The sequence below is a fragment of the Eleginops maclovinus genome, chromosome 8 (assembly GCF_036324505.1).
Source record: "Eleginops maclovinus isolate JMC-PN-2008 ecotype Puerto Natales chromosome 8, JC_Emac_rtc_rv5, whole genome shotgun sequence".
In the NCBI taxonomy this organism is placed as follows: domain Eukaryota; kingdom Metazoa; phylum Chordata; class Actinopteri; order Perciformes; family Eleginopidae; genus Eleginops; species Eleginops maclovinus.
The window spans coordinates 11,242,282-11,266,491 of record NC_086356.1 but is presented as its reverse complement, the minus strand read 5'-3'; the positions used below and the strand labels follow the sequence as shown (position 1 = coordinate 11,266,491).

The 24,210-nt window shown below is 38.1% G+C and overlaps 1 protein-coding gene across 3 annotated transcripts in view; it reads right to left on the bottom strand.

Moving 5' to 3' along the window:
- Positions 1 to 829: 829 nt before the first annotated feature.
- The window catches only part of eng (endoglin), a 35,497-nt gene continuing 12,116 nt past the window's right edge, over positions 830 to 24,210 (bottom strand). For all 3 annotated transcript variants that reach the window (XM_063889154.1, XM_063889153.1, XM_063889155.1), the window contains exons 3-14: positions 22,308 to 22,450; positions 16,770 to 16,883; positions 12,580 to 12,757; positions 9,975 to 10,143; positions 9,773 to 9,875; positions 9,344 to 9,539; positions 8,957 to 9,108; positions 8,480 to 8,710; positions 8,169 to 8,235; positions 4,854 to 4,964; positions 4,717 to 4,764; positions 830 to 4,630 (exon numbers count right to left, since the gene is read on the bottom strand). In XM_063889154.1, the coding sequence (XP_063745224.1) occupies positions 4,509 to 4,630; positions 4,717 to 4,764; positions 4,854 to 4,964; positions 8,169 to 8,235; positions 8,480 to 8,710; positions 8,957 to 9,108; positions 9,344 to 9,539; positions 9,773 to 9,875; positions 9,975 to 10,143; positions 12,580 to 12,757; positions 16,770 to 16,883; positions 22,308 to 22,450 (1,634 nt within the window). In that variant the 3' untranslated portion in view covers positions 830 to 4,508. The remainder of the gene's footprint in view (positions 4,631 to 4,716; positions 4,765 to 4,853; positions 4,965 to 8,168; positions 8,236 to 8,479; positions 8,711 to 8,956; positions 9,109 to 9,343; positions 9,540 to 9,772; positions 9,876 to 9,974; positions 10,144 to 12,579; positions 12,758 to 16,769; positions 16,884 to 22,307; positions 22,451 to 24,210) is intronic.

Genomic DNA, 24,210 nt, shown 5'->3' with positions numbered 1-24,210 from the left:
AAGTATACACAGTATACAGTATATGATGTAGTTTGTACTATCTGTTTATGTATGTGCATTAGTAGCATGGTGATTTCAGGACTTTTACCTGTAATGGTGTAATCTTTGACTTTGTAGTCTTGCTAGTTTTACTTGTGTTGAGAGAATGAGAAAATTAAATCAGCTACTAAGAAATTATTTAAAAGTTGAAAATAATATAAGATTTTCGGTTTAGCTCGGTTGTTTGTTTAAGATCTTAGAATCCTTTGAGTAAAAGACACTTGTTTTTCAGGTTTTTATCTCGACTCCTGTTGTGTAGGCTTTGGATTTTACGTGTTTAAACTGTAAAAATCTCGGTTATTAGTCATTATGCCAAACCAAACATGTCCACTTCTTGGGTAGATGGCAACTTTTTCTTATTCCTTGCCAATTCTGTGAGAAGTCTCCCTAAGCTCACAGTTCTCATGTGGAAGTGTCATCATATCAGTAACACAGAATATAACAGAGTAAGCTAGCACCTACAGTAGAGGCAACAAGTGACGGTGTCGCAGCATTAAAGCTGACAACACCAGACTGAGGACAGGACATTTTCTCCACAGCATGTTCAACAATATATTTTAATTAGGTAGTTTACAGTTAATACAGAATATCTATATGTTACTTTTTGTCATTGTTGTTTAAACATTTTAAATTGTGTAATATTTTCTAGACCTTCCAAATGTGCCAGATTATTACTTTAGGACATAACGGGTCCCTGGAGATCTGGGGAGCTTGTGCTTTCCAAACCCACATAATGTGATTACCCACTACAATGCCGCACTGCTGTGAGACAGACCCCAGACAACTCAAATAGCGTTTGTCATATTCACTTTATTAAGATAAATCTGGACAAAACATATATTTCTTCACAGACAACATGAAGGTACATGACATCAGTTGAGTACTGTCTCAAGAAATAGATCCATTTTAAATGGTTTGAAAGTAACTCTGCATCTAAGGAGACATTCTGACATGTTCAGGCTTCTTTAATAAGAATTCATAATTTGGACATTGTTGTGCTCACATAAATGCAGGTATAGTTTGTTGTACAGACACAGACACACAGACACAAACACAGACACAGACCGTCCGTTTTGGAGGAAGCTGTTTTCAGAGGTAACGAAGATCTACAGGTGAATAAACTGGCAGCCTGTCTGATTTTACTGTCAGTGCTCAGACAGAATGTGTCACTGGGAATCGTTTAACACAGGTACGGCCTACCTGACATTTAAAAAATATATATCCTACAATTAAAAGAAAAAAGTTCTCACCAGCCAAACATTTTCACTCTTAAGTTTGAGCCTTCCATGTACAGGAGAAGTTTGTGAGTGATGAACACTTTTCCTGGGATGCGTTTTTGGACAGACATTGTGTTTTTCAGAATGCACTTCCCCATCACACCCACTGAAGATAGCAAAATGAACACAAAACAATGTCAGGATGTCAGTATCAGCAGAAATATGCCATGTTTTGGACAGCAGGGGAATTGTAGAGTTAGCAAAAATCCAACTTTTGTCTTCGACTTGTGATGTGACACGCACTGTCTGACTACAATATTATTGAAAGTCAAATCTATATGGGGATAAAAAAAAACAAAGATTACAATACAAAACAAATGTTATGCATTTGACAAGTGCCATGATTAGGAATTGTCCCAGTTCTCCGAAAATGTAAAAGAACAAAGCATGTTAAGAAAATGCCTCATATCATACAACACTTACAATAAAAAAACATGGTAAAAAAAATACATATAGACATTACATAGGAGTTTACCTCATCATATTGCACAAATACTCAAGTGGAAATTTGTACTGGCCCTCTTTGTTCTCCGTATCACAAAATACAACAAGGAGATTAAGCATGCACAGAGAAATGTACTGTACATGCACGCCCGCTGAGTAGGAGAGCGGGTAATAAGCTACATAGCTCACATACAATGAGGAGACATTTTGGAAATGCAGTTACTTCGGAAACGTTGAATATTTCTGTGATTACGTTTGAAAGCGAATAAATTATTTTAACCAAAGAAGGCAAAGTAACTATCGGGAGTGTGAATATATACATATATATGCATGTACAAGTAGATTAGTGAGTCAAATATTTATAAAGAAACATTTTTAAAAATCACAATTTTGGTGCATGTGCCAAAGCTATGTTCTGTGAATACACATGTCTGATTGATACCACAAAACAATTGCTGAAAATATGTTTTTAGAGGTAACAGTAATAACAGTAAATACATTGACAGTCCTACATTGAACCAAATATTGGATTTACGGATCAACCGTCACTACAGTTTTAGCTCTCATGAGTTCCTTATTATGCATCTATACATGTTCTGTCTAGCCTTAGCACTGCAGGGCCTGAAGCAGCCTATCAAAGCAGGGAGCAGAGGTTAATCATTTGAAAGTTAAACTTGTCTCTCACAAAGCTCAATTTCCATAGTATTTGGCATGTTGTGTGATACCTGGAAATATGTTTTAAAGCACTCTTTATGGGGTAAAAAGCATTAATGATTGACTGATGTGTAGTTGCAACTAACATATCCTCATAAAACAGTCCGTATGATATCTTACAAAAAGATCACTTGTTATTTTTCAAATAATCTTCAACTTAAGTCCAGCAACAGTTCAGTGCAGAACATGAACAATTCAAATGTTTGGGTTGGGTTAAAATAAGTAAATCATCTTTGACTTTTTGTTTAATACTAAACACAAAGTCTTCTGTTTGATTAAACCCATCAATTAACCCAACCTCCTCCATAAGCTAATTTTCTGACTGAAATAGAGGCTCACAATTATGTATCAAATTGTGTGAGCTTTTATTTGTATTGGTATTGGAGTACAAATGGTGAATGAGGATATGTTATTGCAATACATATAACATGGCCTTATACTGTTTTTACTATTGATCATGCTAGTCCTAGTAGGCTGTAATCAGAACTGGTGACTTAAACGGGAAGTTTAAATTAAAAACATAGGGAACGTTGGGGTGGGGTGTTTCTTTTATATATATTTGATCTATATTTGGATTATTGTAACTCAACAGGTCTAAGATTGTCAGTTTCAACAGAAATGGGGTTTTGTAACACATTTCTTTAATAAAACATTAGCTTCTCATCTCACAGAATTGATTGCGAGGCAAAAACTTATCAAAATAGAATTTAGTAAAACAGAGACATATCATTCATAGTATGGTGAAAACAATTTGGACTGAAATGGATATGTGCAAAGGAAAAGTACTGGAATTCAACCTCCAGACAGACTATTTTGGGGAAACTCCACCCTGTGGGCGTAGCTGTATTAGTGGCGCTTTAATCCTTATACAGTGAAAGTCTGACGCCGGATAGATTTGGTACAAACTCCTCATTATAAGCACATTACTCAGCTCTGGATACAGCCATGCATCTCTTCATGCTGTGATTTACATTACAAGAGTGATTATGTCTCAGCTTACACGTTTTTCCACCTAATGGTGCTTCATTTATTGCTTCTTTTAGGGAAAATAATGCAATGTAAGATCATTTTATTGCGTAATTAAGAAGTGTAAGTATATTTGTATTTAACTTTCAATAAACAATGGAACAAAGACTTTCATAAAAAGGCTCTTTACAGCTATCGCATCGCATAAAAATGACACCATGACTTTGTTTTGTGAGCTACAAATGACCCAGAAGATGAACTTAAAGATGAACCAAAAGTGACACAGAATACATAACATTAAGAATAAAGCAGAAAATAATATCAATTCACCAGAGAAATCTAGTTTTAAGTTTAAACTTAGCTCCAGATTTCTTAAAAACAGGAGGTAGCTGTTAACTATTGACCTCAAACTCCAATTAAGACAAATAGCCCTTAAAGTGAGCATTTCATTGATGGGTTTGAGATCCTAACATGATGAGCTTTTCAGTCCCCTAGACGTTGTTGATAACATTTTGGACTGACCTAGCCAGGAGCCCTTTGGATTGAAGAAGCTTGGATGTGAATGCAAAACAGCTTTTAATCTGTTTTTCAAAGACGATCTTTTGACTGGATTGTCTCCTGTTAAGTATTATTGTGCTTCCATCAGGCAAGCACAATTCATTGAAAGGAATGCAGTGAATTTCCTGTAAGCTCATGGGGGATATGGTTTGTTTTTCCTGTTGCTGGGAGCCAATTTTCTTTTTTTTTGTGTCCTTTTGCCCTCCTTAACTTCCTGTCTAGGAGCTTGACTTAACAGAGAGGATACAGAGGTAAGCGTCAGAGGCCACTGATTAGACTTCTGTTATCCCTCACACAGCTACTAGCCGCTCCAATCCACCAAAAAAAAAACCCTCCCAGGACAGATCCATTTCAGGCTTGGTGGGTCAAAGACATAAATTGTGCTTCATAATGAGAATTAAAAATGGAAATGCTTTATAAGCATTAATAAAGAAAACAAAAGCACATAACCCGTATAGGTGACTTTGAAGGAAGACAGTGGCTCTGCTGGTGGTGAAGATTACCATAATCTCATGCCATGCTGCTGGTCGGTGTGCTTTGGGTGCTTCCAATGCTTGCATTGGCGCTACTGTTCTCAGAAGGGGAAGGGTTGTTAGAAACTGGTTGTCGTTTAGCTCCTGAGCAGGGACATCCTGAAGGAACATGAAAGAGAAGTCAATAAGAACCTGGAAAAAATAGGAAAAAAACTAAAACTAAAAAAAAGGTTAAAAGTTCTTACCAGTAAGATTTGCTGCAGTTGAGCTAATGTCCAGTCCAGTTGGGTAACCTGAGAAAATCAGATTGAGACGATTTCAAATACAGACAAATATCATTAATATTAAATCTGAAACGATGTATTGTTAGTTATACATTTACCTGTTTTTATTTTGATAAACCACAGTGCTCCAATAAGTAATACTCCAATCAGGAACCCTCCAAATGCAATGCCCAGTACACCAGGTAGACTGAAATCAATGCACGGTTGGGCTGAAACATACACAGGAAAAAACACAAGTTATGCAAGCTTCAGATAAAAAACAGCAACCATTCACGAAAACACAATATGAAAATAAATAAGCAGAGACTTGAAATGTTCTTGATATACAGAAGGTGGTCCATCACAGTTAATGTTCTGATAGTGTTTTGTATTTGCATCACAATGAGTATTATAATGATAGTTGTTGATGCAAAGAAGTGAGATTGTTTCAGATCCAGATATATATAATATATAATTTTTCACTCAGGAACAGCAAAGAGTTCAAAGATTTCAGCAACCTCATCAGATTGGCTGATTTCTCCTGAGAAGTACAACAAACCAGTAGTACCGGTTGCCTGCACCACATTTTCTTGCAGTGTAACAAAACACCCACGCAGTAATTGTACCGGTGGGTCGAGTGAGTATGTTTTGAGGCAAATGCATTGTGAATTCAAGGTGTAAGAGTTTGTTGGAATGCATAAATAAAGGTGTTTAAAACAAAAACAAATCTTTCTTAAAACAATAGAACAATTTAATGAAGATAAATACAACACAAAAATAGACATAGACTCATATATTGATGGTATGGATTTAAAAAAACGACAAACAGCAATGCTCAATATATGCTATTTGCACAAGGTCTTTTAATACTTCTCCCCTCTAGTTACCATGGCAATTTTAGCAAAGCCCACGCAGTATATAACATTGTTTTTGCAGGGTTCGACCTGGCTGACCTGAACCCAACATTGTCTCTGTTGTAATTTAATAATACAAATTTACAATCAAGTTTGACATTGATGGTTCTGTGTGCTTGCCCCGCACAACGTCCTTCATGTCTGACAAACTTAATAGAAAACATAAAAATCTGAGCCAGCAGCAATAAAATATAATTTTCTCTTAAATCAGCTCTGAAAAAGTAAGAGAACAGGCAAACACTGAGACTCCCTCAAGCCCATGACATGCAGCAGTGTGGCATACACATCTGGCGTGAGCATGGCGAGGCCATCCCACAGTTTTTCTTCGCTCATTGTGGTCTGGCAAGGCCGTGAATGGATTACCTTGAGGTAGATGCCATTTCAATAAGGCTGTGCAATAAATCACTGATACATTCCCCCTTCACTCAGACTTCACCTACAACTCTACAGTCACTGATCTTTGCTTTTTAAATCAGTAAAAAAAAAAACATGCTAGATATTCTTAATTTCTTGAACAACTTAATTAAACCTAGATCATGTCTAAATGATTTTGACAGCTGATAGCAGCTTGAAGGTTTGAAATGTTATATTTTCAACTTAACTGGGTTGAAAAAATTGGGACATTTTTGTTAAGACTCAAATAATCCATCATACTCATCAAATAATAATATATTTTAGCTTTGAAAGTGTGTGTATGCTATGTGTTGCAAATCAACAAAACAACACACCCTTCCTTCTTTGCTTCTTCTGCTACCTGTAGAGCTCATCCCAAGTATTCAGAACATTTGGAAGAAACTAATCATCACCTTAGCACGAGTTTCTCTCACCTGCCTCTGCTGCCTTCTGCCTCCTGGTGGAACGTGCTAGGCTAAGTGCTAACTGGGCTTCATAACCCTCCCTGTCCTGAAGTACATTAAATAGAGGACATGAAGGACAAAAGAGAGTGGGTTGTTTTGTAGAAACAAGTATATGTACCACTTTAATAGTAACTATTGCCCATGAAAAGAGCCGGAATTAACTTATTGATGGTATCAGAACATTTTAACTGAATTGTAGTGACATTAGGAAAGTACAAAGCCTGATTTTGTTCATTTGGTCAAACAAATATCAAGCAAATTAAACATGACCCAGATCACAACAGTGACATCCTGTGGCCATTCATGGCGACTGCATTCCAGAGAGCCAACCCAGTTTGTTGATCTGTCAGCGAGGAACATTCCTTGACCCTGAATGAGCCAGAAACATCACAGCAACTCCTGCAGGCTTTCTCTAGAGAGTTTTTTCTGTAATCAGTTGCTGTGTTCGTCTGTACGAGTGAGGCTTTGACAGCAAAGCTGAATAAACAAGAGCAGGAAGCAGACGCTCCACTGAAGGTGGACAGGAGGAGGCAGAGCCCTTTGTATGAACACTAGCAAACAGGAATGAAGCTGATGTAAACCTTTGTATCTCTTACACTGGATAATGAAAGGAACTACATAAACAAACCTACTAACCTTGCACTATTTCTATAATTCAGCTCCATGTCTCCAGGAAAACCAAAATGTTATTGCGCAAGTTAAAGCAAAAAAAGCAAAGACTAAGAGGGGACAAACAGGACACAGGAAAGCATGGATGAGTAGTTTAGTCTGCAGCAGCACTGTATGCTGCAACAGTGACATACCAACCTTTATCTCTCCGCTCTAGGAGGAAATGGAGGATAAAGGAAGCTTAAGGAATGAACACATCCATTATCAGTTTTACAAGCCTGACAACTCCAGGAGACTCCACATTGAGTCAACATCTTCTTCCTTTGTATTTTTTTGAAACAGTTTGAATTTTCATATGAATTATGTCTGGAGACTATTTTCTCTGTAAAGCATGACATCTTTCCTTGTTTGAGTCAACTGTGTTGAATGCTCCAACAATAGCAGCAGGCCCAGTGGCTGTGTTTGGACAGCAACACAGTCAGACCCCCTTGGAAACACAAAGGACCCCCCCCCCCTCCCATGAGGGCCATTACTTCTGATTGTGGCCACAAGGTCAGCCTGCAGACCTTCCTAAAGGACGAGGCCCGGCCCCACAGCCCCTTACTGGCTTCACTGCATATCCTGAGTTCACTGCTATGACAACCACCTGCGCTCCACTGAAAGCAACAATTGGGATGAAAATTATTTGCGATTCACTGGCCAGAAGCAACAGACTAGCAACTAGGTCCAAAGGCAAAAAACGGTCATACCATTTTTTGTTTATATTGTCATTACTGTAAAAGCAATTTGTATTTGTCTCTTAATGTGTTGTTGAAACAAATAAAATAAATGATCAACCCCATTTTATTATACTTTATTTTATTAATAATGTTAACATTCATATAAAAAAAGGAAATTATCTACCAATAATCAACCAAATATTCAACTAATTCAATTGATATACCCGAGTATAGTTTCCTTATAACACATTGGGATTTGTTCTAATGTGTTCCAATGAGCAGATTGGGAATTCCACTCCAATCGATCCATATTTTGGAGTTTAAACTGAACTCACTTGGTGGTTGCAGACACGGCTGGGTAACCTCCAGATTCCTCTTCACTCTTCCTCCATCTCCACATTTCTAGTGAGGCAGTGAAAGAAATAAGTTATTACCATACCCATAAGGTCACCTGTCACAAGTGTGTGGAAAAACACATTCAGCCTTTAGTATTTTTGCTGTTGGCCAAGACTCAACAAAAGGCTCCCATCACAACAGATTCTACAATGACCTCCACCATATATTTCAGGCAAACAGAGGAAGTTTGTGACACAAGTTACGATTTGTGTCATGAAGTGTTGTTTTCGAATGAAATGTTGACTCCTACCTCACTGTAGCAAAGTTTGACAGAGCATTCCAGGTCCCACGTGGTGGTGGTCAGCTCTTGGAGCTGATCTAAGGAGAAGCTCAGTCGGGTGCTGTTGGGACAAGAATTTGCAGAGCAAGCCTCTGGCATGAAGGGCAACTCTTTCACTACAGAGCATGAGCCAGTGGAGCGCACAAAGCAGCTGATCACCTTAATGGTCAAGACAATATCCCCAAAGGTGTGCCCTGAGATCTACAGGAAACAGAAAAGATACAAACACATTTAAACAGAATGGAAAGAGTAATAATAAGCACAAGAATCTATCAAACGGGCATTTTCTGAGCCTTAACTACAAATGCAATGAGTGTACAGCTGTGCGTATAAAAGTGAATGTGTTTCACATTGAAATAAAGAATTATACACAACTGCATTAAAGTGATTTTGAAATGTTGAATTAAGAGGCGTGAAATACAGCGAAGAGGGTGAATGATTTCTTACCTCTGCATAAATCCTCTTGTTACTCGGCACCCTGGTGTTAGGGTCCATTGGAGATTGGTAGTCTGGGGAGGTGTATAGCTGCATCAGCAGGGGCATCTGATGGGTGGCGTCAGTGGTGATGGGGGTAACTGTTGTTGCTGCAGTTTCTTTAGCTGAGGGAAAAATGGGTAAAATAAAAAAGATCAACATAGAAATGTTTATATGTTTACTTTTATTATTTAAAAATGAAATTGGTGAAGAATAGTTATTAAAGCACTCATCATCCAAAATGTTCCATCTTTGTGTTTGCATTGTGTAACATGTATTGAGCGTAGGCTGTGGCCTTTTTTTCAGTTCCCAATCTATTCTCTTTGTCAAAAATGCCTCAAAGCTGAAAAATCATCATACCTTCAGAGTTATCCTCTCTTTTAAGAACCAGAAGGATCATAGAACTCTCTGGTCTGACTTCAGTGTAGCTGGTGAATGTACTGGCTTTGAAATAATCTAAAGCTTTCCTTTGCACGTCCCCTGCATTGTCGCTGTTCAGTGTGATTGAAGGCGCGATTCTGTGTTTGATGGTGGGCAGCAGGATGTCATTGTTAGACTGTAGAGAAGGAGAAGACCAGGTTAAATAAATGATTAACATTCACTCAGAGATTCTCTTGCACAAGCAGTCACACAAAAACATTTTCCCAGGTTACTGTGTGTAAGAAATACTCTAACCCTGTTAAGCTATATCACTCTATTGAGTGGAATCAGTGTCCTTATTTATCTTATCTCACATCTGGTCGTGATACAACAAATATATACTGTATGTGTGTGTGGGTGTTAGCTTACACCAAAATGTGTGTGCAGTAGGTTGATGAAGGTCCATGTGGTGCCCTGAGGGCCTCTCAGGAACAAACTGGTTTTCTGAGTGTCAACGCGGACTGAAACATTGCTGCAATATGAAGAATCAGAATAAACATTATAAAACTTTTGCCAAAAAAAGAAAAAAACAATACATGAGGCGCCATGCTGTGTGAATTGCAATGGTTACCAAGGGATGGCACTCTCTGGGATGTTTATGATGTGAAGCTCAGTTTCATCATTTGGATTCTGTTGCGGTGGGGAGCAAGATGAAGACAAGGTGTATTTAATCTTCATGAAGTCCTTCTTTGATGCATCTTCATTTCTAAGTGTGCAGATAGAGGAGCCTGGTTTGGTTCCTGTAAAACCACAAACATGCATTTACCATTATGTTGGCTAAACAAACAAGATTAAATAGGGAAATAATAAGATTACATAGAAACAAGACAAAAGCTCAAAAAAACGGACTGACGGAACTTCTGTTTTGCATTGGGGTAGCGGCTGCAGTAATTGGCAAAAACCAATCAAAATTGTTTTACTATTCATACAACAGAGTAGTTTGACGGTGAGTGATGCTCGGAGAGACTATTGCTGGTCGGTGAAATAAGTTCAGTTTACAGAGTTGAGTTGCCAACACTGGAAATCCATAGCCTGCAGCAGAAACCAAACCGCAGGGACAGGCATATCAGTACCATACCTTTCCCCGCTATAGGAGAAGTTCCAGGAGCAGTCTCATGAGGGTACACTACGCTCAGCCTTTGACCAAATAATGCTGACTGATGGTTTGCAGGTGCACCCTGTTGCAGAACTTAAATTGCTACGCACATTTTGGTTCCAAAACACTATGCTGGTAATGGGGGATGTATAGCCCACAGTAGTACCTCGTATAACCTTATCAAACCAGCATCCTCATCCTCCATCCTCCAAGAGACTTTTAACAATGTGGACATGTATTTGCAATGATTTTTGAGTGCTTTTTCACTTTCATTGACTTTCACTATCAGTCCTGATATTGTGTAACTAATATTTTAAGAGAAGTTTCTTTAACACTGTGTTTGCCATCTTGCTTGAGTCTACAAAGCCTCTGCGTACCTAACATAACACAAACTATGACAATGTACCATGATACTGATATTTCAACAGTATTATGGGGTTTACGGCTTTCACAAAATATTAACACAATGAGAAAATAATCATTAGTAATGTTCAAGTCAAAATTAGGACGATATCTAGTCTCATATGTTAGCCAGCCCTAGCCATTACATTGTGCTATAAACATTATTTTCATTTTGATCAATTTAAGTAAAAAACATTTCAAATAGACACTCTGTCTTTCCCACTCCTTAAAAAGCTTCTTCACACCAGCAATAGCATTATCTTAACTTCACATCGAGACATTAACGAGGGACATTTCCTTCTTTTCTCCTCAGCAAGCTTTCATAGCAAAGCACTGTTGTATAGTCATTGCAGACTTTTCAAACGCCTACAGCAAAGCCTACACAAGTTCACCTAACACCTCGATACGGGCCAAGGGATACAACAAAATAGCAATGTAAACTGTAGCACTGCTTGAATTGAATGCCCTGGACTATGAGTGAGTAAAAGACAGATTACTAAAAACATAACATTTCATCACATTTGGAGAAGGACAGAAAATTATAAGAAGAGAGATTAACACTTAACTGCTAAGAAATACTGAAAAAACACAGGACTTAAACACTGGAAATCCAGCTACTGGCAATTGCAGCCAATACTATTTGTAGTATGTAGCCTTTCATGAGGATTTCCTTTAAATCATATTAGCCTCCATCTTTAGCATTGGTGGCTTTTCAAAGTTCAGGAATTAGTTTCAAACATGCATCAATATATAGTACAAAGCACTTTCAATTGGGTTGCAAAACCAAAACCCCACATGGTGGAAATATGCTCTATATATGTTATGGTTAAATAAACACACATTTCCCCTAAGTAGGTTTCTCTAAGTCTAAACAGATCCTCTCAGTTATTAAATTCAGCTTTTTTTTGCTGTTATTACTCAAGCTGTTGTTTAGCTCACTGCTGCATATGATAAAGGATTACGCATAACGCTCCCCTGGAAACGTCTCATAAATGTCAACATTAGTATGTGCAGTCTCTGTGTGAATGTAAAATGTGAAAAGTGGAAGTACATTATATATGGTGTATTCGGTATCTTCAGTATAAAGAACTGCGACATAGCAATATATATATTGAAATGGACTATCTTGTTTGTCTTAGAGGGTTTTTGGCCCACACATTATTGTAAAAAAGCATGGCATCTGCTTCTACACAATGTGTTTTTTTTAATGCAACGTGGTCTTTATAACAGCACTGTTTTGTCAGTGATTCACACTAGGAAATGTCCCACACACTTATAATAAGAGAATGTTAGTGATAAATGTTAACAGGAGAGAGACAGAGAGAGAGAGAGCTTTGTATGTGTACACAAACGCTGTATGCAGCAGTGATTACTGTACTGCAAACTCGCTGCTGACTTATGTAAGCTGTAGCTGTATGTACTTCCTTTGGTCCCTTCGGCAACACAAACATGGCCTTAGACCAAACAAAGATGCAGATAGCATACTGTAGATACAAATCATAGTAAGGCTGATGACTTTTAAACTATTTAAAGCAGGCAGAAAGTTGTGTACAGTACCATGTTATGCAATCTGATGGAATCCTGTAATTGACTTCCTCCGAATTGGCAAATTCAACCAACAAGTAAATAGAAGAAACCCTATAAGTGTTAAAAACGTATTTTCTAAAACGACTCTCACCGTTTGTTCCTGTCGACGTCAGCTTTATCAGATTTCGGATTGTGGTGAATGAAGTTACACCCCCAAACTCCTGACTCGCCCACTTGACCAGCTCCTCGTCTTCAGAGGGAAAGTCTCTCTTGTAGACGTTGTTGTTATGTACGTTAGAATAAAGGGTAATGTTGGAGTCATTTTTTACCTGGAAAGTAGAGCCCAAGTCATGACAATTAGTTTCATTACATACTATTTCCAGAAAGAGCACAGTCAGAATCACCAACTGTCGGTTATAAAAAAGAAGAAAAACAAGAGTCTGTCTGTAGCAATAACACCAAACTGAGTCAGCTTTTCATTTATTTATATTCACCTCATGTCTGCTCATATTTTGTCATATCAAACGTGTTAGCCCATCCCTTTTGATTCTCCATTATTATTTTTTTCTTACTCTCCACTCAGCGCTCCCTCTATTCTCTGAGCAGGGTGCTGTTAAAAAGAAATGTTTATTATGGTTAAGTGTCCACGAGCACAGCCTGCACAACCCTGTTGGAGCCATGGTCTTTCCTTTGCTTCCTGAGTGGGGCCAGGAAATGGGATCATTTTTAGCTTTGTGCGTCACCACAGTCGGCTGGAATCTGGCTCCATACAAGGTATAAATATATATACATCCATCCCATCGACTAGACACCGCTGTTTCCTCGTCTGGGCCGATGGGAAATAATGGAGTTTACATTAAGCTTTGCATGAATAAGAGGGGGGGGGGGGGGGGGGGGGTTGTGAATAAGGCAGTGGAGGCTGTCTACAGTAAAGTCATGAAATAACAATTTGAGAAAGGAAATATGTGCTCCAGTTTATATTGTTAGCCCTTCCACAGGATTTATAAAACTGACACCGGTTTGTTCTTCTCCGGAGGAAAAAATGCCTAAGTGAAAAAATTAAGTACTGTATAAGTATTTAATTTGTACACACAGTGATGCTCACAAACAGCGTGTTTTGCAGGAAGGAAACACTTTTATGACTGTACAATGAGATCATCTACCAGAAATACATTTAAGATTTTTAAATTAAAGCAGTATAATTGGTCATCATTTTACTTTGTGTTTTAATATGCTTTATTTTAATCACTTTATTCAGTAATCCTAAAGTTTTAACTTAAACACAGATTGTTATTTGGACTAAGTTACGTATTATTGAGCTCATAGCATCATGTGTGACTACATTTGCCGCAACTCAGCCAGTTAATGTTTATCAAGCAGGAGTATGCTTAGTTTAAATAATGAAAGTCCCCTCTCCTAGCGCGTGTGACTATTTGTGCGCGAGTTCATGCATCACAAAGCAAGACAGAAACGAAGGGTGAAAGCCAAGTAAGCCTGAGGGGGTCTTTCTACATAAATATTTGATTGACGGTAGATCAAAAATAGCGTGAAAGGAACCTCCAGAAATAAAAGGAGGGAAAGCCAGTCACGACAGAACCAGGCAGCGGACAGGAAGAAAAAAGGGAAATAACAATGGTTAACATTTTAATGATTACGGTGACATAACTCAGATAAGACACTATCAGTTTGATATTTAGCAGGCTCACAGTAAAGTTCAAGAAACTCAAAATCGTTTTTGAAAAAATGCTTCACTGTCTTCCAGATATTCCAGGAAATTCTGATAATACTTCTTCCCCGTTATTCTTTGTCGTTGGGTATGAGTTTCAGATAATATGGCCCAGCCTGATGAGTAACCTCAGATTCTTCCATAAAGTATTATAGGTATATCCTAAGTGATTATATTATAATACATATCTGATTTAAAGTGGAAACCCTTATTTTGCAACTAACCAAAAAGTATAAAAACTCACAAAACGTATTATACAAAATCAGGCAGTCTCCATGATGTTTTGGTGTGTTTAATTAAACAAGTCCATGTACTAGGGCTAGATTTTGAAACCCAACAAGAGCTGTGATTGTGACACTGAGCCAAGCTGTCAAGCCAATGACGTACATTCTCAGACACAGAACAGATGCTGTTTCTCTTACACTGCAATCTGCAGTAAAACACTATTATCCCCCAGTGATACTGCTCATCCCACGAAAACATCCTGCAGTCACAGGCAATGTTGTCCAGGCTCACGACAGGACATGATACAGGATGTGCGTATCACACTGCTGTCAGCATATCATGATGACATTCTCCTAAAACTTCACCACTGTGAGGTCAGCTGTGATTTCTAATTATCTTATTATGTTTTTGTAGTTGTTATGTGCATCTGCTCATAATGCACAATACTGCTGACAGTTCTTCAAGCACATTAAAGCATTTTATTTTATTTTGCGTGGCTAGTAGCATGCTGTATGAAGCACATTGACATATTGGTTATAAACACAGTAAATATTTAAAATCATTGTTTAAAGATCTAACATGCGAGTCAGCTGCCAAACAGATATGCTCTTTTGAGTACTAATGAGTACAAAACATGTAAGATTTAAATGTACAGTTTGAACCCTGGATAGACCACCAACAGCCAATGCCGGCAGAACTTCTTGCTGTTCCAACTGGACCTGTAAAGTGGTCAGTATAGCTTCTTTACGACCCTGCTTCAGAACCTGTACCTCAAAATGATCTGCAATGTTTAATAGTTGGTCTTTAGAACATTTCTCCAACAATTCCACACAGGGACCCTTTACAAAGTCCTTTGCTGTACCCATATTTCCCTTACCAAGAATGACCAAACCTGGCAACATCAACTTACCCAATGTTGACAAAAGTCCAACCAACTAACATACCATTTAATGACTTTACAGCCCTGTTGTTCCACCCAGACTGGCTTAGTGTGCACACAGCTTCCAAATTATTTTTAACAAGCCAGTTAACAAACAAAATCCATTGACCCTGGTGTTTTAAAGGTTACTATTTGGGCGCAGGCTGAAGATGAAGATTCAACTTTATTGTCATTGCACAGAGTACAAGTACTAGGACAACGAAATGCGGTCTCTGCATTTGACCCATCCTAGTGTTAGGAGCAGTGGGTCAAATCTCAAGTGTTTCCAAGATACGTTTTCAAACCATCCTAAATGTTTTGTCAGTATGCAGGAAGGAATAAAGCTGATAAAATGTTCATTATGATTTCTCCTTTTTAAGGACTTAAACTAACAAAAGTACAACTTTGACCAAGGCACTCTGACACCACCATGCATATTATGGAGTTGTTGCATCAGCACTGGAGGCTGGAACTGCTAACAACATGGACTGATACGATTTAAAAAATGATAATATAATAAATAATGCAACCTATAATTGATTTGTAGCTGGGTGCTTTCAAAACTGTAGACACTGAATATTTTTAATATAGTTTTAGTTATAGTTTTTACATGACAATAAAACAACCGTATTTACAGAAACAGTAGTTCCATGTCTAATCAATTAGAGTTTTTCATGAATAAATTAGACATCAATACTAATAAGCCAATGTCATTACATTTACTCAGTCCCTTTTAAAGTAATTTCCTGTTAAAGAATGTTTTTTTTAGCTTGGTGTTGAAAGACCTTTACACATAAACAGGGATTTTCTGTACTATCACCAATGCAAATTGAAACACCAACATAGTTTGACGCTACAATTACCAACCAATACAACTGCTCTAACACTTTTCCCAATAACAGTATTATTCCTCTATTAACTAGAAACTCCAGTATCTGAATAAAGCATGTTCTTGGCCTCCCTGGACTTAATTTACAGGTTTAATCTGCAGATAGTGTGTAAAAGTCACAATATCCAATTTTATTGGACATTAATTTTACAGCTGATGCCATCAGCCCTTTTTGTTGCTGGCCACTCTCAAACTTCTCTTAGAGATTTATAGTGTGGAAAATAAAAGCTCAAAAACACAAAGTGCCTCGTGCAGAGCAGCCACTGGGGAATATCCACAGAAAACTGACATGGTTCATTTTCTCTTTCAAGCTTCCCTATCCAGAGCTGCACAGCTGTGGCAGACTGTATGTAAAACATCTGGCACTTGACAGAAGCTAAATACATCTGGATACATTTAAAAATGATAAAGTGCAGAAAAAAACACCACTTACTCTACATTTCTAATGATTCGTTTTATATTGTTAGACAGCCTTTTGTATCAATGGCAACCCTTCAGAAAAAGAGCTGAGCACATATTTATTAACTCTGCGACCAGAAAAAGGTATGAGGTGTGGGCACATAATAAAAAGAAGCTACTCACATAAAGTTTTACATCAGTGTTCAGGTTGTGTAGGGCAAAGGATTTGACTCGCGATGTGAGGATGAGGTTCATTGGCTTGGTATTGTTCATTTCGAGAGAAAACATGTTGGAATCCTGAAAGAAATCAGAGATAAAAAAAATGTTACTTAACCTCGCATCCAAAAATAAATGGAAAAATGACATATTCAAATAAGACAAATACAAAAAAAATCTTTATGAAATGTTTCAAGCACAACTTGGACTCCAAGCAAGGCCTCTTGCTCTTTTTACAGAGTAGTCAACTGTGTTAGCATACAGCCCAGTGTGTGGGCACTATTATGTGGGCAGTTTTGGAAAATAAAAAAGCATGACAGCTTCATACTTTACGACCCAGAATAAAATAACCATTACATTTGATTTAAGCTTTTAATACAGAGTGACCCGAACCCTTGAGGCATACAGTATATCACAACAGTAATTATTATGACCTTTTGCACAGAATGAAAATCTGCCAATATGCTGCCTTCAAGCTAGCATTTGTTTTCTGTCTAAAAGACTATATAGCTTCTTCCCAATTTGCAAACCTCCCTATTGGGCATGTGTCATTAGATGAACAGACCTCAAGTTGACAGATGGAGCGACATTTTGCTTGCCGCACCAGGTTTCAAAATATTTCCAACTCCAGGTAAAATTCTATATACGTTTGATTCAAGTTCTACCCTATTGCTATTGTGGGGGTTGTGGCAATTATCTTTGTTTTTGCAACTGTAAAATGTCAACACATGCATCTCTCCAGAAAAAGCAATGCCAGTCAATTCAGTAAAGTTTGTAGACAGACAGGAAACTGTCTTTGCCTTCAGCCTCCATGTTGACTCAGGCATTAATGAGGTAATACAGTTTACTTCTATTCTTATATCTCCATGCAGGGCAAGTAAACAAGGGAAGAAGTCCAAAGCAAACAAAAAACTATCAAAATCAATTATTTACCCAATGTGCAGTGAGCTGCACTTTTTATATATTTATGCGTTATGTCCTTGTAGCATTAAAACTGTGGAAGATATTGTGAAAGTACTCTGGAGTAATAATAAAATGATGAGTAAAAACAGTACAACCTTGTAATGACATTAATAATAATACATGTTACTTAGAATTTTCTAAGGTACAGTAGTCTTATTATTAATTCATGCATTTCGTATAACTTGAAACCCAGTATATGCTCCCACATGTGGCTGATCTTGGCTGTAGTCATTGACATAATTTAACACATAATGTAATACCTCATTAGCCATATTATCAACTGAGGGTAATACAATGGCGTTGTGATTCGGTAATCACCACCACAGTCACTCTATGAATCAGCCTTAATTACCATGCTCCACATGTGCGTAGGGTGAAAGCTGGTACTGCTGCGTTTTATGGATGTAAGTGGTGGTGAGTGAACCTTTTTCACTGTGGAATAATAAGCGAATTTAGCCTTTTTTGACTGACTTGATTCGAATAAATCCTAGTCCTAATTACTTTTGCTTTATAATTGGATTAAGAGAAGAGTCATGGATTTCAAATCAATTGAATTTTATGACTCAATGGATTAGAAAATTAACAACATTTTTTTAAACTCTAGCAAATATCTCAACATTCAAAACATTTAAAAAGTCTGTCTTTTTCTATACGTGATGTCTTTTGACACTAAATACTTCAGTCTGTTTATTTCCAGGTATATTGTTTTCAGAGCTGGGCCTGCTGGGGAGACAATGAGCATGGTGGGGAAACCAGTGTGAATCCCTTATATATAATTCATTTATCTGCTACCTGATGTTGCCTGAGCTCCAAGAGAATTGTGATGAGCTCAGGCTTGAGCTAGGAACATTTTCAGAACCTGTACAGAACAAATGAGGTCTGAGGAGAGCATCAAAAAATTGCCTATGAGCAAAACAAAGATGCATCTGAAAAAGAGGCTTGCACACCAATTGCAATCGATTAACGATTCTTTCATCATTCACACACTACAGTATCTCACCATTGTTTTGTACAGAAGGGGTTGCAAGACTTGCTGCTGCACCTCATAAACGTGCATCTTTAAAGAAACCGAAAAAATATGACATTTGTGAATGTCAAACAATACTGACGACCAGTAGCCTGGATCATCAGTTCAGAAGACATGTTGCCTTGCTTGTCATTGTTGTTTAAACATTTTTATAAGACGCTCTCCAGCTTAAGAAAAACATTTTGAATCATGAAAATAATAAAGCTACAGTGGACCCGAAGACAGAAGGAACAAGAAACAACTGAGACCCCGATATTATCACAGAGAGTGTAAGATTTTCAATTGTAGTGACACAATGTCTTCCCAGAAAAAACACTTTATTCTTTTAAAAGCCATAATGCGAGGCACGTACATAAAGTAAATGAATGAATGGCATTTCCTGTGGAGTTCATTGTGCTTCATACAGAGATAACTCAGTGGTGCTTTCCTTAAATACTCCTTTCTAATGAGCTTCATTGTCTCTCCTTCTATTTCCTCCCCCTTCACCCTTTTGTGACTTTCATTCTTTCCTTTTGAACTCCGAATCATGACTGTTGCAGACCCTGATCACTCACCTTTCTACTTCTCTTCCTGTGCTTTCAAGATACAATTGTTTTCCTTTTCAGACATTTTTTTTTTCTCCAGAGCATTTTTTGAAGGACCTTTGCTGATGCAGTTTCCAGTTATTTCTTTTGGCTCACCACCTTAACTCGAATTGGCTCCGTTGGTGTAGTCTCGGCCTTGTGCCAGGACCCTGACTACCCCACGCCACCATGTGACATCCAGGGACCCTGTGCTAGCAGCTCCTCCCTATGAATTCTCCTGGCTTATGCAGCCCCCTGATGCTCTCTCTATAATTCCCTGAGCAGTCAAACTGTGAGAGTCAACTGTCTCTGGCAGGTTATAAATCAGAAGGAAACACAAAAGAGATGGGAAAGAAGGTGATAAGAAAATTGAAAGGGCAAAGAAAGGGGAGGCAAAAGCAAACCTCCCATCTGATGGGACAGTTTGGCATGAGATGAAGACGTTCCTCTTCCTCAGTGTTGTTTACAAGAAAAATCTGTTACAAACAGACAGTGGTGAGCAGATAGTAGTTCTTATGTCCACTTTCTTTTTTCATTTGATAAAACGATCAGTCCCACAAGAGAGCAGGATGTGCAAGCTCTGTACAACATCCATTGCATCACACAGATCCAATGTCAAATTCCTTTTGTGAACTCCCACACCAATGTATACTATTTAGTAAGACAACTTAGACTGTTTTTGTAGGAACTTTAACTTCTCAATCTTTTCTTACTCCCACATATCATTAAGCAGCTGGTTTCACTCTTCAAGCCTAAAAAGATGAGAAGCATTTCCCTCTTATTAAACTTTAAATCTGTTATGTCATCAAACAGCCTTTTCTCTTCTGATGTTCCAGCCCATACTCCAACACATCCAATAAATGAGACTAAATACTTGGCAAAATAGTCCAACAGTCATTCAGGCAAAGACTGTCATCTGCTTGCACAATGTTAGAACTCATATTCAATGCAAAATAAAGAAAGCCAAAACTTCTTTTACAGATCTGTGTTTATGCGAGGCTTACCAGTTGCATAACAAGTCTCAACATAAAAACAAAAAGTCAATTTTCTTTAATGTCAGATTAATTTTGCTTCCGTTCTCATATAGCCTTCAAATGAAAAAGAACGGTCAGCATTTTGAAAAATGAAAAACAGACAACAAATAAAAAACTGATGCTGAACACAAGTTATGTGAAAGTATTACATAAGGAACCCTAAGTGAGAACAAACAGTAAAAGCAACAAACAGAAAACACTGATAAAGAGATGACTAATGTGAGCTGACCGACAACGTTGGACAGTGAAAAATGGAGTCTGGCTCAGCAATAAAAACATATAGATTAAAACTTTTCTGGAGTTCCAGTCCGGTGTCATTCCCTAGCTAAAAGTTCTACCATAAAAAAAAACACATAACACTTTCTGCAATTATGATGCGTGATTGTTCAACTGGAAATCGAAATTCTTGGAACACACAGCCATATTTGCAGAGCTGGGTTGTCATGAAAGTCTGTTTAGTGTCAAAATAAAATAAAACACTCTGGCATGGTGGAGTTGTCATACGTCTGGCATCCGTTGAGGGTTGGCTTGTTATTTGTCTGATAAAGGTTGGACATGGAGTGAGTGTGTTTACATGTTAAAGTGTGGGAAAAATAGTTTTTTTGCATGTATTTAAGGGATTAGAGTTTGTGAACCTATGAACCAAAACAAAGCCTTAAGAGCAGTTAGCATATTAGAGAGCTTTAGAGATTAGAGATTTAGCATAAGACCTTGATAACATTATCAGACTTTAAATATACATTAAAAAAAGGAAATAATGTTTGCAGCAGCACCACGCGTCTTATTTGGGATTTAAACCTGGGCCATACCAACAATGCAACCAACCGCCTAAGATATCTGTTTGTTTTAAGCTAAGTAGCCTTAAGCAGCTAACCTCAAACACACAGTAAGAACCAAGATAAAGATGTGTGGCAAACTCACTTTTTTTAAACGCCATAGGATATTTTCACTTCTCACTGACACTTTGTCAGTCAATTTATCAGATTTTCTTTTTCAAAACGGTTTACACACAGCTGCTTCTGTAGCCAAGAGGGCTTTTTTCAGCATGCAGTTGTATTCCTTAAAGTCAAGTAAACAGACTTTTAATGTGTAAAAACTTATCTTATCTGTCCTTACTTCTTGCCTCTGCTGACTCTGATTAATCTCCGTATTGTGCACACTAACCTCTCATTCTACATCTGCCATATTTCTCCTTTCGGCCAAACATCAGTGTCTTCCTGCCTCAGCTCATCACATGTCCAACTCCCCCTGCCTATCCAGCTGCTCCTTGTTTGCAAGTGGTATCAGTTTTTATATAGAGGGGAGCTATCAGTCAATCTCTGCCAGGTCTGCCATGTTGTTTTTAGGCAAACCAGCTTTGATGTGCTTTTTTCCACAGCAGAGATTTTGACTGAACAATGGCTCTGTTTTATTCAAGTGTAAGCCAGAGCAGTAAGCCCTGAAAACAAAATCACTGAATCTGTTACCACTATGAACTCAAACCTCCCTGTGTTTATAACAATGATTGACCTATTTTATTATCTAGAAGGCGTACAAGGTGAACATGTATTCAATGCATGGACCAGCATATGGCTTCTTCCTTTTAGGTCTGACTGGACATGACACATTGCACTGTCCACTGCAAAGGATGATTAATTACAGGGTGATAACATACCCATGCACAGCATTGGATTTCAATGAGGAGTAAGCTGGTTGTCAGCCTGACAGATAGCCATAGTGTTGAGTTTAACCGTTCTCTTGCAGTTTAGATTTGCAATTGTCATCTGGTCTACTGAGCAGGTTTCTTTTGCCTGCTGAATTGCACTGCTAAGTTATGGTGCTGCTCTTTCACTAGTATAGCATCGCTTTTTTTTGTCTTCTTCTACTTAATTAGCTCTAGTTTCTCAGCATTTCATTTGTATGACCTTGACATGCTTACCGGGGTGGCAAAGTTGAGGCTGAGGATGTGGACCTCTGCGTTGTCCTGTCTGACGAAGCTGGTCCAACAGCCAATTAGTTCTTCAGTCACGTGCACCCATGGGTTGTCATTACCCTGTTTTGGAACACACGTCTGGCTTGAAGCTGAAAAGAATTAGGTACACATGGTTAAGCAGTATCAGAAACATATAGTCAAGTTTAACTAAATAACCTCTTGCCTCCAACATTATCTAGTTATGTGTATCAAATGCCAAGTACTGAAAGATTATGGCTCAATCCACAAACATCCTGTCATATTTGGATATGAACAGCACATGAATGACGACCATTATTTAAAAGATAGATTAACCCAAAATCTTAGAGAATCCTTTTCTGAATGTGTTATTAGTCATTTTGAAAGCTTTTCCCTGGTCTCAAGAGCATGGATGTTAAATGTGAGGGTAGGACTACATTGTTTAAAAACTAATCTGCCGGTTCACGTTTATCAGGCGTGTCAGGATCCCGGACTGCAGTCATTCATCAAGCCTGCTCACTCTGCTCTCTGCTATGAGCCTGCTGTTTAACCTCGGGATCCGTGCCTCTGGAGGCTGAATTAATCGAGCCGAGGCTGAGCGGTCATATATATATATATATATATATATATATATATATATGAATGCCTGCCATTTGACCCAAGCCATGCGTGTGTTTGTTCTATCGGGTTGTATTGAAAGAGAGTATGTGTGTGCACATCAACTCAACTTGTCAAAAAAAAAGTTGGCAAGGACAAAATATTCTCCAGCAGACCTCATTTTTAATGAAGAGAAACAGTGGAAATAAAGTGTGAAGGGTGGGGTTTTTTTCAAACTCAATCAGAAATCTCTTTCCTGGCACATCTCATTTGATGATTAGAGATGAAAGAGTCTGACTTTGGCATTATGCAAATGTTGTGGTATTGCAGTTTTGGTGGCAACCAATGGCTGACGTCTCTGATCTGCAAAACCTAAAACTTCCTTTTGGAATGGACTCTAATTGGATCAGTCAGAACTAATCTGTACTGCTCTTAAGCCTTAGGTTGCATTTCCGCTGCATTGTACGGTAATATTTATAATGACTTGCCTTTTTTGATTTTTTGTTATGACTTCATCGGAGGTTAAAACATTGCAGAACAGTGATTGTGTTTCAGGCAACGTCCTGCATACACTTCAAATAAGGCAAGCTATCGTCAATAGCAACAGTTTTTTATGATTAATTGGTTTGCCAATGAAAGGATTCAGGAAATGTCCAACACCATGGCCGTCAAAGTAGAATATGGCCTACACTGAGAGGAAACTATCAGCAGTGGAATGAAAGTAAGAAAATCACCTAGTACCAAAGCTAGCCAAGTTAACTCAAGCAGAGCCATACAATGAGGAGGGGAAACATGGCATTAGATAAGTATATCTCCAGTTAGATGAATATACATTAAGCAATATACGTCCAAGCCAAGCATTTACTTTGCATGCCTCAATCACCTCAAGAACAGCTGGTGCTGAAGCATACATGTATAAGCGAGCAAGACTGATATCGTAACAGAAACAAATAATTTAGTAAGCAAATGCTGCATGACATACCGCTCCATTGACTTTTATGAGTCAGCAGGCCACAATCTCTCAGAGAGGAGATAGGGGGTAAAAGAAGTGAAATGAGAAAAAAAGAGGGATGGAGAGGAAAGGGTTAAAAGGAAATCGCAAAGTTTGGAAGGTCAACAGGATGTACCTTTTTTAGAAGCAGCATGAATCAAAGACCCTGGTTACTGCACTCTCATCACAAGTGGTGGAGGAAAATTGAGAAAGTGGTGGAAAGTAATGAATGCAATGAAAAACTGCAACCCAGAGTTAGAACATGTTTCATAATCGGCCCTTTCACCGCTTATTGTTGTCGCC